The 14,538-nt window shown below is 43.1% G+C and overlaps 1 protein-coding gene across 1 annotated transcript in view; it reads right to left on the minus strand.

Annotated features, from left to right (window-relative positions):
- Positions 1 to 14,538, minus strand: part of LOC121293946 (glutamate receptor ionotropic, NMDA 2C-like) — a 143,109-nt gene that overhangs the window by 61,515 nt on the left and 67,056 nt on the right. The window contains exon 4 of the mRNA XM_041217425.1: positions 8,852 to 9,063. Coding sequence (XP_041073359.1) covers positions 8,852 to 9,063 — 212 coding nt within the window. The remainder of the gene's footprint in view (positions 1 to 8,851; positions 9,064 to 14,538) is intronic.

The following is a 14,538-nucleotide window of genomic DNA, read 5'->3' on the forward strand; positions in this document are numbered from 1 at the left end:
GAGTTCAGTGTCATGTGGGAGGAGGTGCTGTTTTGGTCTGTTGTCCAAGAAAAGAGAGACAGAAACAGTGAGAGCTGAAGTCAGATGCATTAGTTCAGTGAGCAGGTAAATGATTGGTTGATGTGTTTTAAGTTCTTTTCCCCCTTTGAACTGGTACTGGGGAATTATAAATTTTGTATTACAATTATAGCGTAACTAACCATAATATTATTCAACTAGTACTCGCAGTTATATTTCTGAATTTGAAACCTAATTAGTTAAATAAAACACATAGAAATGACAGGGCAGATGATGTGTTGCAGCTGTAGCATGTGGGTTCTACTGGACACCTTTGTGAACCATGATAACCACATCTGCAGTAAGTGTCTGCCACTCAAGGAACTTCGGCTCAGAGTAGATGAGCTTCAGATGCATCAGGGAGGGGGAAATTACCTGGACACTTTGTTCCAGGAGGCAGTCACACCCTTTAGGCGAGGTACTTCAGATTTGGTTCTTGGTCAGGTGAAGGAGGGTGTGACTAAGAGTGAGGCAGCTATGTGGATTAAGAAAGTGGCACCTGGAAGAGCCTCAACCCTTGTACTTATCCACTATGTTGATGGTTCTGGCAGCCTGAGTAGACAAGATCAGGGACTGCAGCGAAGATGAGCAAACTGACCACAGCACCATGGTGCAGGGGTCCCTTCAAGTTGGGGGAGTGAAAAGGGATGTATTTGTAGTAGGAGACAGCATAATTAGAAGGATAGATACTGTCCTCTGTAGCCGACAGTGTGAGTCCTGAATGTTGTGTTGTCTGCCTTGTGCCCGGGGTTATGAACCTCTCCTTGGGCTGGAGAGTAACTTGGAGTGGGAGGGTAAGGATCCAGCTGTCATGATGCATGTGGCTAACAATGGCTTGGGTAGGACTAAGAAAGAGGTTCTGCTGAGGGAGTATGAGCAACTAGGGGCTAAATAAAAAAGCTGAACCACAAAGATAATAATCTCTGTATTACTATCTGAGACACAAGCAAATGGGCATCGAATGATTAAGATCAGCAAGTTGAACGTGTGGCTCAAAGATTGGTGTGGGAGAAATGAATTTTGATTCATGGGGCACTGACCAGTACTGGGAAAGAGGGAGCTGTACCATTGGCATCAGGTCTTCACCTGAATTGTGCTGGGACCAGTGTCCTGGCGAATCATATAATTAGAACTGTAGCGAGGGCTTGAAACTAAATAGTGGGTTGGGGGTTGGGGGGGGGGGGGGGGGGTGGGGGGGGGGGGTTGGTGGGGGGGGTGGGGGTGGGGAGGTGGAGTGGTTCACGTGAGGGGAGATTTAGAAAGTTAAAGAGAAAGAACAAGGCAATAATGAAGGGGAGCGATGTGGGTAATGATAACCAGAGAGTGACAGGAAGGGATGGAGTGTACAAACATAACAAATTGCACCAACAAATAAGGTCAGAGTTGGGAAAAATACTAAAGAGGCAGAATTAAAACCCCTTTAGCTGAATGCATGCAGGATTTAAACATGATGGATGAATTGATAACTAAATAGAAATAAATATTATATGATAGCCATGACAGAGACATGGGGCAGAATGTTCGGCCTGTCAGGCACAACCCAGTCTCCGGTGGGTGGGGAGCTGATCCCTGCCGGAGAAGCGGATCCTCGTCACCATTTTATGTGGGCGGGGCCAATTCAGGCCCGTCCAGCGTGATGTCCGGTGGAAAGCGCTATGCGCTCCCTGTGCGAGGGGAGGGATTCCCCAAAAGCGAGAGTGCGCGCTTTTAGGCATGTGCACGATAGAGAGCACATCTCCCCGAGGCTAAGTGCTGCCTCAGGGGGATCGCTGACAGTTGTAAAAACATTAAAAATAGAAAACAAAATCCTTAACATGTCCCCCTCACGTGACAATGTCACGGGACATGTTCATAAATTACAATAAGACTTTATTAAACTTTTTAAATCCTGACATGAAACGTCATCCCCACCAGGGCTCCTTGGACAGGCTGGTCCTGTAATTGTTTCAATGATCCTGTCAAAGGCCTCAACTGGCCATTGACAGGTCGGAGGGCCCACAGCTGATTTTGCTGCACCCCCACCTTCCTGAAAATTTAAATGGGGCACGGTGATGTCGGGAGTTCTGCCTGATGTCATCCTGCGTCATTTTACACATCAGCAAGCGGGCCCCACCCCCTGCTCGCCAACGGCAAAATTCAGCCCATGGTTGCAAAGTGACCATGGCTGGGATCTAAATATACAAGGATGTTTGGCAATTCAGAAGGACAGGAAGAAAGAAAAAGGAGGTTGGGTACCTCTGTTAATCAAGCATGAGATCAGTACAATAGTGAGAAATGATCTTAGTTCGGAGGATCAAGATGTAAAATCAGACATAAGAAATTGCAAAGGAAATAAGTCACTGGTGGGAGTGTTTTATAGGCCCCCTGACAGTAACTACCCTGTCAGGCAAAGAATAAATCAAGAAATACTTAGGCCTAATGAGAAAGGTGCTGCAATAATCGTGGTAAGGTTGAATAAATTAAATTGGCAAAGGTAGGCTTGAGGATGAGTTCCTAGTGTATTTGGGACAGTTTCTTAGAACAATACATTCTGGAATGAACCAGGGACCACACTATGTTAGACCTAATATTGTGTCATGACACAGGATTAATTAATGACCTCATAGTAAAGGATTATCTGGGTAAGGGTGATCATGATAAGATAGAATTTGGGTGAGACTGGGGAATTAATAATTGTAAACCAGGAAATGGCAGAGACTTGGAATAAATATTTTGTATCTGTCTTCACAGTAGAAGACGGAAGATGCTTTCCAAGAATAGTAGAAACTCAAAAGGCAAAAGGGAGAGAGGAACTTAAAACAATCAAGATCATAAGAGAAAAAGTATTGGGAAAACTATTGGGAATAAAGGCCAGTAGTTCCCCAGAACCTGATGGCCTGCATCCTGGGATCTTAAAAGGTGGCTGCAGAGATACTGGATACATTGGTTGTAATCTTCCAAAATTCCCTAGATTCTGGAAAGGTCCCAGCAAATTGGAAAACTGCAAATGTTTTACCTCTATTCAAGAAAGTGGGGAGAGACATAACAGGAAACTATAGACCTGTTCAGTTTCTGGCCAATGGTAACCCCCAGGATGTTGTAAGTGGGGGAATTCGGTGATGGTAATGCCATTGAATGTTAAGGGGTGATGGTTGGATTCTCTCTTGTTGGTGATGGTTATTGCCTGGCACTTGTAAGGCATAAATGTTACTTGTCACCTGTCAGCCCAAGCCTGGATATTGTCCAGGTCTTGCTGCATTTGGACATGGACTGCTTCAGTATCTGAGGAGTCGTGAATGGTGCTGAACATTGTGCAATCATCAGTGAACATCCCCACATCTGACCTTATGATAGAAGGAAGGTCATTGATGAAGCAGCTGAAAATGGTTGGGCCAAGGACACTACCCTGAGGAACTCCTGCAGTGATGTCCTGAAACTGAGATGACTGACCTCCAACAACCACAACCATCTTCCTTTGTGATAGGTATGACTCCAACCAGTGGAGTGTTTTCCTCCTGACTCCCATTGACTCCAGTTTTGCTAGGGCACCTTGATGTTACACTTGGTCAAATATGGCCTTGATGTCAAGGGCAGTCACTCTCACCTCACCTCAGGAGTTCAGCTCTTTTGTCCATGTTTGAAACAAGGTTGTAATGAGGTCAGGAGTTGAGTGGCCCTGGTGGAACCCAAACTGGCAGATTATTGCTAATCAAGTGCCGCTTGATAGCATCTTCCATTACTTTACTGATGACCGAGAGTACGTTGATGGGGCGGTAATTGGCTGGGTTGGATTTGTCCTGCTTTGTGTGTACAGGACATACCTGGGCAATTTTACACATACCCAGGTAGATGCCAGTGTTGTAGCTGCACTGGAACAGCTTGGCTAGGGGCGCAGCAAGTTCTGCAGCACAATTGCCAGAATATTATCACGGCCCATCACCCTTGCAGTATCTAATGCCTTCAGCCATTTCTTAATATCGCGTAGAGTGAATTGAATTGGCTGAAGACTGGCATCTGTGATGCTGGGGACCTCTGGAGGAGGCCAAGATGGATCATCCACTCGGCACTTCTGGCTGAAGATTGTAGCAAATATCTTTTGCACTGATGTGCTGGACTCCCCCATCATTGAGGATGGGGATACTTTTAGAGCCTCCTCCTCCAGTGAGTTGTCTAATTGTCCACTGCCACCCATGACTGGATGTGGCTGGACTGCAGAGCTTAGATCTGACCCACTGGTTGTGGGAATGCTTAGTTCTGTCTATCACTTGCTGCTTGGCACCTCATTTTTAGGTATGCCTGCTGCTGCTCCTGGCATGCTGTCTTCATTGAGCCAGGATTGATCCCCTAGCTTGATGGCATTGCGAGAGTGGGGGAAATATGAGATTGAGTACAGCACCTCATGGAGTCTTGAGTTGCTGGATCTGTTTGAAATCTATCCCATTTAGCACGGTGGTAATGCCATACAACACGATCCTCAATGTGAGGGCAGGACTTTGACTGTGCATTGGTTACACCTACCAATACTGTCATGGTGCTATCGAGCCACTCCTGGTGAGATATGATTCTGTGAGGATGACTATGTCTGAGAGACAGCTCTTCCAATTTTGGCATTAGTAAGGAGGGCTTGCCGGTGTCATTTCCAGTGCTTAAGTTGATGTGGGTTGTCTGTCCATTCTTTTCTTGGCTTTATAGTGCTTTGATACAACTGCGTGCCATTTCAGAGGTCATTTAAGAGTCTGGAGTCACTTAAAGGCCAGACCAGGTAAAGACAGCAGATTTCCTTCCTTCTCTGAAGGGCATTAGTGAACCAGATGGGTTTTTACCAATGGTTTCATGGTCATCATTAGATTTTTAATTCCAGAATTTTTATTTCACCATCTACCATGGCAGGATTTGAACCTGGGACCCCAGAGCATTGCCCTGGAGTTCTAGTCCAGTGACAAGTCCACTATACCATCATCACCCCTGGATTCTGAAGTGTGAAAATGTGAGGTCCTGCTATTCTGGCGGGAAGAATAGTAAAGCAGAATATTATTTAAATGGAGAGACTGCAGAATGCTGCAGTGCAGAGGGATCTGGGTGTTCTTGTGCATGAATCACAAAAAGTGAGCATTCAGGTACACAAAATAATTAGAAAGGCTAGTGGAATGTTGGCCTTTAGTGCAAGGGGAATAGTTTATAAAAGTGGGTAAGTATTGCGACAACTGTACAGATGAGACTGCACCTGGAGTACTGGGTACATCTCTGGTATCCTTACGTAAGGAAGGACAATCTTGCATTGGAAACAGTTCAGGGAAGTTGTACTAGGTGAAGGGGCTGTTATGAGGAAAGATTGAGCCTGTACTCATTGGAGTTTAGAATAACGAGAGGTGATCTTATTGAAACGTATAGGATTCTGTGGGGGCTTGACAGGGTAGATACTAGGGGACATTTTACCACTGGGGGCATCTAGAACGAGGGGAATACAGTTTAAAAATAAAGGGTCTCCTATTTAAGACAGAGATGAGGAGGAATTTCTTCTCTGAGGGCTGTTAGTCTTTGGAATTCTCTTCCCCAGCGAGCAGTGGAGGCTGGGTCACTGAATATATTCAAGGCTGAGTTAGATTTTCGGTCTACAAGTCAGTCAAAGGTTATGGGGGGGGGGGGGCAGGAAAGTGGAGTTAAGGCCACAATCAGATCTTATTGAATGGCGGAGCAGGCTCAAGGGGCTAAATGGCCTACACCTGCTCCCATTTCTTATGATCTTAGACATTCCATGTAGGGACTTCAGGATGCACCATGTGACCCAGAGGCCCATGTTTGCAGAAAGTCCTTCCAGTTGCTCAAATTCACGCTGAAGGTTTCTGAACTCGCGGGACATGCTGAATTCACTGCAAGACATACGAACAAACATACGAGTTAGGAGCAGAGGTGAGCCATTTGATCCCTCGAGCCTGCTGATCGTGGCCGATTTGATTGTGGCCTCACCTCTGCTTTGCTGTGTAACTCCTAAATACCTTTGATTCTCTTGTCAATTAAGAATCTATCTAACTCAGTCTTAACTCTAACATATGGATGGTTGAATGTTTTCTGAATCACAGGTTTCAGGAAATGCTCATTCTACAGCCAGCCAGAGTTTAGAATAGCAAGTGGATGGTCCTCAGAAGGTTAGGAAGAGGCAGGCTGTGCCAGAATTCCTTGGAGTGTGGCACTTTCAAATCTATATTCAGCCTCGAATACTAATGAGGGTGACAACACCGTGAAAGAGTGCAATCCCACATCTGGCATTGTGAGGCAAAGGACAATATAGGGAATACAATAAAGAATAGGAGCACAGCAGTAGTTGGGAATTTGATAGTCAAGGGGACAGATGCAGCTGCAGACATAAGACCTGTATGGTGTGTGCCAGAGTAAGAGACATCATGGAGAGTGTGCAAAACATTCTGCGTAGAGAAGCGAAAGAGCCAGAGGTCTTGAACCATGTGAAAGCCAATGAAACAGGGAGGGAAAGAGTTGAGGTCCTGTAGTCAAAGTTTTAAGGAGCTAGGGAGGAAGCAAAAGTAGGATATCAAAAGTAGTAATCTCTGGATTACTCCCAGTGCAATGCAACAGTGAGAATAGAAATAGGCAGATATGGCAGGTTAATACATGGCTAGAGACACAGTTCAGGAAAAAGGGTTTTAGATTTTTGGGGTATTGGGACCAGTTCTGGGGCAAGAGGAACCTGAACAGCGCTAAGGCAGTGGTTGTGTTCAGGGCTCAGTGGGAGAGGAATTTCTTCATATGTCTTTTGTCCGATGAGGAAGAAGGAATTGCTGGATCCTGGCGAATGAAATGCGTCAAGTGAAGATTGTCACAATGGGGGAGCATGTTGGGAATAGTAATCATAGTAATAAGGTCTAGATTAGTTACAGAAGAGGATAAGGTGTAAATTTAGAAAAAAAAACACAAGTAGAGGGCAACTGATTTCAGAAGATTAAGGAGGGATCTGGCTCAGGTAAATTGGAGTCAAAGTCTGATAGGCAAAGTCTTTAAAGAGGAGATGGTTAGGGTACATTCTAGGTACAAGCCCACAAAGGGGAATAGGAGGACAAACTAAAGACAGAGCTCATTGGATGACTGAAGAATTAGAAAGTAAGATGAAGCAGAAAAAAGGGGTGTATGTTAGATATCACCTTGATAATGAAGAGGGAGTCAGGCTGAATGTGGAAGTACAGAGAAGTAAAAAAAGGAAAGAAGAGGGCCAAAGAGCCAATATAAAAATAGATTGACAGTTAATGTAAAAGAGAAAACAAACATCTTCTGCAAGTATATTAAAGGATTCCAGAGCAGAGGTGGAACAGATTAGGGATCAAGGTAGAGATCTACTGGTGAAAGCAGAAGGCAAAGCAACAGTAAACTATGTGTTTGCCTGAATACGGGATGAAGTTTGCAGATGATACTAAACTTGGAAATGAAGTAAACACAGAGGAAGATAGTAACAAACTTCAAGAGGACATAGGCTGGTGGAATGAGCAGACACATGGCAGCTGAAATTCAATGCAGAAAAGTGTGAGATGATCCATATTAGTAGGAAGAACAAGGAGCAGCAAAATACAAGCTAAATGGTACAATTTTAAAGTGTTTGCAAGAAAGAGAGATCTGGGGATGTTGCTGTGCAGACCTTGAAGATTAATAAGCAGCTAATGAAGCACATACGATCTTACTCCTCTTATACAGAGAGGTATCTACAAAAGCCAGAAAGTTAGGATGAACTTGTAAAATACTAGTTCCATCCCATTTAGAATATTGAATCTTATTCTGGGCATCACACTTTAGGAAGGATGTGAAGGCTTTCGAGCAGTACAGAAGAGATTTAATATAAAGTACCTGGGATAAGGGATTACAATTATGTGGATAGCTTAGAGAAGCTGAGGTTGTTTTCCTTAGAGCTGAGAAGGTTTCAGAGATTTGATAGAGGTATTTAAAAGAAGTTGGATCCACTAGCTCAGGAATTAGGCTCACTAATCTGTATTTCCCACAGGCATGTGGCAGCTTATTATTTTTTCAATTCATTTACGGGGTGTGGGTGTCGCTGGCTGGGCCCAGCATTTATTACCCATCCCTAATTACCCTTGAGAAGGTGGTGATGAGCTGCCTTCTTGAACCACTGCAGTCCATGTGGTGTAGGTACACCCACAGTGCTGTTAGGAGGGAGTCCCAGGATTTTGACCCAGTGACAGTGAAGGAACGGCCGATATATTTCCAAGGATGGTGAGTGACCTGGAGGGGAACCTCCAGGTGGTGGTGTTCCCATCTATCTGCTGCCCTTGTCCTTCTAGATGGTAGCGGTCATCGGTTTGGAAGGTGCTGTCTAAGGAGCCTTAGTGAGTTTCTGCAGTGCATCTTGTAGATGGTACACACTGCTGCTACTGTGCATTGGTGGTGGAGGGAGTGAATGTTTGTGGATGGGGTGACAATCAAGTGAGCTGCTTTGTCATTTGTCAAGCTTCTTGAATGTTGCTGTAGCTGCACTCATCCAGGCAAGTGGGGAGTATTCCATCACACTCCTGATTAGTGCCTTGTAGATGGCGGACAGGCTTTGGGGAGTCAGGAGGTGAGTTACTTGCCACAGGATTCCTAGCCTCTGACCTGCTCTTGTAGCCACAGTATTTATATGGCTGGTCCAGTTCAGTTTCTGATCAATAGTAACCCCCAGGATGTTGATAGTGCGAGATTCAGTGATGGTAATGCCATTGAATGTCAAGGGGCAATGGTTAGATTCCCTCTAGTTGGAGATGGTCATTGTCTGGCACTGGCATGAATGTTACTTGCATCACCGGATGTAGCTCCTTACCTTTCACTCAGGTTTGCTTGCTTCCTGCAGGGCACGGTATTGCGTACACACGCTCCATTTTCAGGATCTGCTTCCTCCACAATCACAAAAGGCCTTTCTTCCAACGTGGCAACAGTTAAATGTGCACTATCAGAGACAGGCTGCTGGAATTTTCCATACCTCGGCCACACGGGATATTTCATTCTTATCAAACCGTTTTCCCATCTTCCAACCTGTAAGAGTGAGGAGAGATTTGTTTGCAATTCATTCTCAGCTTCTTAAACAACCAACTAACAGAGGCTTTCTGCTTTTGGAATTTCTCTTTATTCACTCTTTATAATGGCGGGGAGAGAGGCAGACAGGAGAATGAGAATCGTGGGAGTTACTGACACTGGGGATGAATTGATAGTGGGCAGAAAATGAATCTGAGGGATAGAGGGGTGTGGTTTAGCAAAGAGTATGAGAATTATATTGGGGTGAGAAGTACACTGGAAAATGAGAATTATATTAGTGTGAGACAGGTACTGGGGAATTAAGCTGTTAGTGGGGTAAGAAGGAATTTGCAGTATGAGAATAATATGAAGAGAAGCATGTGGGAATGGGAGCTACCACTACCTGAATACCTCAATGTCCTGGGGACCTGTGGGGCCAGCACACATCGAGTTAAACCAATCTTCTCTTGGTCAGGGGATGTATTGTGTCATAGGGTCAAAGGCAAGTGTATTTTCAGAGATGAGGAGGGCATTAGAATGTATGTGCTTCATTCAGTCATGTCTGTGATGGTCTGGAATAAGTCAGCATGGTCTTTTGTGTTTATGGAGAATGCGACTGAGACTAAGAGGACAATGCAACAGTACTAACAGGGTTACAAGTAGTTGTTTCGTAATACAGAACTTCCGTATTTCTGAAAAAAGGCATTTTGTCGAAGCTTTTCATCTTGTACTCATCAGGACAATTGCAAGAATACCAATGTCAGAGAAAGTATGAGAAGAGAGTGCTGATTAGTTGTCAAGTGGATTCTGATTGGTAGAGCTATTGGCATGGAGATTGCATCGGTTAATGATGACTGACAGTTAATGCCAAGCATTGTTTGAAATTTAAACCAGGCAGCTCTACTCTGGTCAAGGCATCTTCCTGGGCCTCCACCAATCAGACTCTACTTGCCAACCTATGAAGCATGATGGGGGTTCACATGATTCCCAGATTCAAAAGTTGTTAAGGGGTTAATGGGACAGAGTGTGAAGCAACCATTTCTTTCTGCACCCATTTTATCTTCTTCAACTTCAGAGTCCTGAATCCAGATGGTTCAAGTGGTGAAGTTAGGTACATAGGCGGACCAGTTAGATGCCTCTCAACTCCTCACTCACTTGTTACTCCAAAACAGTACGCTTATAATTCCAGAAACGTGAATCACAGAATCACAGTGCAGAAGAAGCCATTTGGCCCATCAAGTCTGCACTGACAAGTGAGAAACACCTGACCTACCTACCTAATCCCATTTACCAGCACTTGGCCCATGGCCTTGAATGTTATGATGTGCCAAGTGCTCATCCAGATACTTTTTAAAGGATGTGAGGCAACCCACCTCCACCACCCTCCCAGGCTGCGCATTCCAGACCATCACCACCCTCTGGGTAAAAATGTTTTTCCACACATCCTCCCTAAACCTCCTGCCCCTCACCTTGAACTTATGCCCCCTTGTGACTGACTCTTCAACTAAGGGGAACAGCTGCTCCCTATCCACCCTGTCCATGCCCCTCATAATCTTGTACACTTCAATCAGGTCACCCCTCAGTCTTCTCTGCTCCAACGAAAACAACCCAAGTCTATCCAACTTCTCCATAACTAAAATGTTTCATCCCAGGAAGAGTGGGAGGAGCCCGTTCAACTGGGCAAGGCAAGAGTCTGACCATGAATCTTTTCCGCCTCTTATGCAGGTTGAGAAGGTAATGCTACCAGGAATCCATAAAACACTAAGGTTAAAGTTACAGGACATGTGAGGAAGCAAAGAAATTGTTTCAGAAGAATGTGGACTTAGTATCAGATTTTTCACAGCATACAAATGTTATAAGACAGTCCCATAAAAACCTTGAGTTGAACACTTGAGGTGTAACAAAAGGATGAGGAAAAAGGGAAAGAAGTTAAAAAGCACAGAGCAGGAGTTAAGGTTGCTGTGAGAAGAGAATAGGGTTTTAGTTAGATCTGCTGCCATTCTTCTGAGTTGCAGGAAATATAGGCCTAGTCTACTCAGAGCCACATGATGTATGCCTGATGTATGCTCTGTATATATTGGTTAGCACTACTCACAAATTGATCACAATTTTGACAAAGTTTAATGACAATTATGTGTGTGATAATATCCATCAGGGTAATTTTAATTTAATATGTTATATGGAACAATCTTGCTCTTGTAAGGTTGAAGTTCATTGGTTAAATAAATTGGTAATTGTGGACATGGGGTGTGCTCGATTGTGCATACATAATTTGATTCCTTATGATGGCTTTGTTATCGTTAATGACCAGACACCGATATGTCTGGAAGGTGAAGCTCTTTTGTTCTAATCAATCCTTTCCAATTGCGGAGTGTGATAATTTGCAATTCTTCCGACACAGTGATCACAGACCAATGGACTTTAAAATACCATCCTGGGAATCTGAGTTTGCAGCAACACTACTTTGATCCTAATGGTGTTGTTGTTTGGAGAAAGGAGATGCAGAAGTGGGAGTACAAGGTTTCAACAGCTTCAGCTTTTGAATTAAGTGATTGTTGTGGACATTAACCAGCACAGCTGGAATTGGGAATGTTCACACAACTTCAAATCAGATTGGATGTGGGAACAGCTGGCAGTCATTGTTTGGAAGGACCCAACAGCTACCGATCTAATGAACACAATGGTACATCTATCTGGTATTACAGTTAATTGTGCTCGTAATGTTAGTTTACTATGATTCAAGAACAAAGATTACAAATGGACAATGCTATTGAATGGGCTAAAATGACTATCCAGATAACTTACACAGGAACATAGAACACAGGAGCAGGAATAGGCCATCCAGTCCTTTGGCCCAGCTCCACCATTCAATAAGATCATGGCTGATCTGTTTGTAGTCTCTTTCACCTTCCTGTCTTTCCCTCATAACCCTTGACTCCCTTGCCTATCAAAAATCTATCTAACCCAGCCTTGAATAAATTCAATGACTAGCCTCCATTGCTTTCTGGGGAAGAGAATCCCCCAGACTAAAATATGTCTTCTTATCTCTGTTTTTAAAAAGGAGACCTTTTATTTTTAAACTGTGTTCCCTAGTTTTAGTTTGTCCCACAAGTAGAAACATCCACCTGGTATCCCCTCAAGATCTTATATGTTTCATTCTTCTAAACTTCAGTAAGTATAAACCTAACCTGTTCAACCTTTCTTCATAAGATCAGCCCTTCATCCCACAAATGAGTCGAGTGAACCTTCTCTGAACTGCTTCTAATGCAATTATATCCTTTTCCAAATAAGGAGACCTTAATTGTACACAGTACTCTAGTCTCACCAAGGCCCTGTACATTTGCAGTAAAGCTTCCTTATTTTCATATTCCATTATCCTTGCAATAAATGCCAACATTCCATTTGCCTTCCTAATCACTTGCTGTAATGCATACAAATTCTGTGATTTATGTACCGGGACATCCAGATCCCTCTATACCACAGAGTTCTGTGATCTTCTCCATTTAAATAGTATACTGATCTTATATTCTTCTTGTCAAAATGGACAAGTTTACATTTTCCCACATCCATTTGCCAAACTTTTGCCCTCTCACTTAACCTATTTATATCCCTTTGTAGACTCCTTTACCTCCTCTTGATAACTTAATTTCCTCCCTATCTTGGTGTCATTGGCAAATTTAGCTACCATACCTTCAGTCCCATCACCAAGTCATTGATATAGATTCTAAACACTTGAGGCTTCTGCACCGATGCCTGTGGCACTCTTCAGATTGGCAAGCTGTAAATAGTAAAGACCCATTTATGTCTACTCTTTGCTTCCTGTTAGCTAACCAGTCCTTTATCCATGCTAGTATGTTACCCCCTACACCATGAGCTCTTATTTTGTGTTGCAACCTTTGATGTGGCACCTTCTCAAATACTTTTTGGAAATCCAAGTACACCACATCTACAGGTTCCCCTTTATTGACCTTGATTATTACTTCCTCAAAGAGCTCTAATAAATTAGTTAAACATAATTTCCCTTCAACAAAACTCTGTTGACTCTGCCTGATCCCATTATGATTTTCTAAATGCCCCTACAATTACCTCTTGATAATGAATTCTAGAAATTTCCCTATGACAGATGTTAAGCTAACTGGCCTATAGTTTCCAGCTTTCTGTCTCCCTCCTTTCTCGAATAAAGGTTTTACATTTGCTATTTTCCAGCCTGCTGGGACCCTTCCAGAAACTAAGAACTTTTGGAAGATTATAACGAATGCCTCTACTATCCCTGTAGCCACTTCTTTTAAAGACCCTAGGGATGCAGGCTCTCTAGTTCTGGGGACTGTTCATTTTTTAGGTCAAATAGTTTTTCCAGCACCTTTTTCCTGGTGATGGTGATTGTTTTGAGTTCCTCCCTCCTGTTCACCTCTTGATTTTCAAATATCTTTGAGAAGTTTTTCTAAGTCTTCTACAATGAAGACAGACACAAAATAACTTGTTCAATGCCTCTGCCATTTCCTTGTTTTCCACAATCAATTACCCAAACACTCGAGGACCAACACTAGCTTTAATTACTCTTTTTCTTTCTAAATACTTGTAGAAACTCTTATTATCTGTTTGTATATTATGAGTTGGTTTCCTCTCATACTCTAATTTCTCCCTTTTTTAGTCATTCTTTACTGGTTCTTAAAATCTGACCAATCTTCTAACCCATCACTAATCTTTGCAGATTTATACAGTGTTTCTTTCTATTTGATACAATCCTTAACTTCCTTATTTAGCCATGGATAATGCATCCTTCTCAAAGAGTCTTTTTATCTCACTGAGATAAATCTTTGCTGAGTTATTAAATATCTTCTTAAAGTCTGCCACTGCATCTCTACTGTTACTTTTAATCTAGTTTTGCAGTTCACTTTGGCTAACCCTGTCTTCATATCCTAAACATTCCCTTTATTCAGGTTTAAAACACTAGTCTTAGACCCAGACTCCTCTCCTTCATGAAATTCAATCATGTCATGAAAACTGTCACCAAGAGGCTGCATTACCATGAGGTTATTGACTAATCCTGTCTCATTGCTCAATACCAGGTCTAGAATAGCCTACTCCCTGGTTGGCTAGAGAATGTACAGCTCAAATGCACTATGAGCTCATTTTCCAGGCTACCTTTGCCAATCTGATTTGCCCAATCTGCATGTAGATTACAGTTACCCAAGCTTATTGCAGAACCTTTCTTACACAGGCCATTTATTTCTTCCAGTAAACTCTGTCTGACAGTGTAACCATTGTCAGGGGGCCTATAAACCACTCCCACAAGTGACTTCTCAACATTCCAATTTCTTATCTCTATTCAAACTGATTCTACATCTTGTTCTTTTGAGCTAAGGTCATTTCTCGCTATTTAATTACAGAGCTATCCCACCTAGCTTTCCTAGTTTCCTGCCTTTTCAAAATGTCAAATACCCTTCAGTATTCAGGTCTCAGCCTTGGTCACCTTGCAAATATGTCTCTGTAGTT

This window comes from Carcharodon carcharias, chromosome 22 (genome assembly GCF_017639515.1).
Source record: "Carcharodon carcharias isolate sCarCar2 chromosome 22, sCarCar2.pri, whole genome shotgun sequence".
In the NCBI taxonomy this organism is placed as follows: domain Eukaryota; kingdom Metazoa; phylum Chordata; class Chondrichthyes; order Lamniformes; family Lamnidae; genus Carcharodon; species Carcharodon carcharias.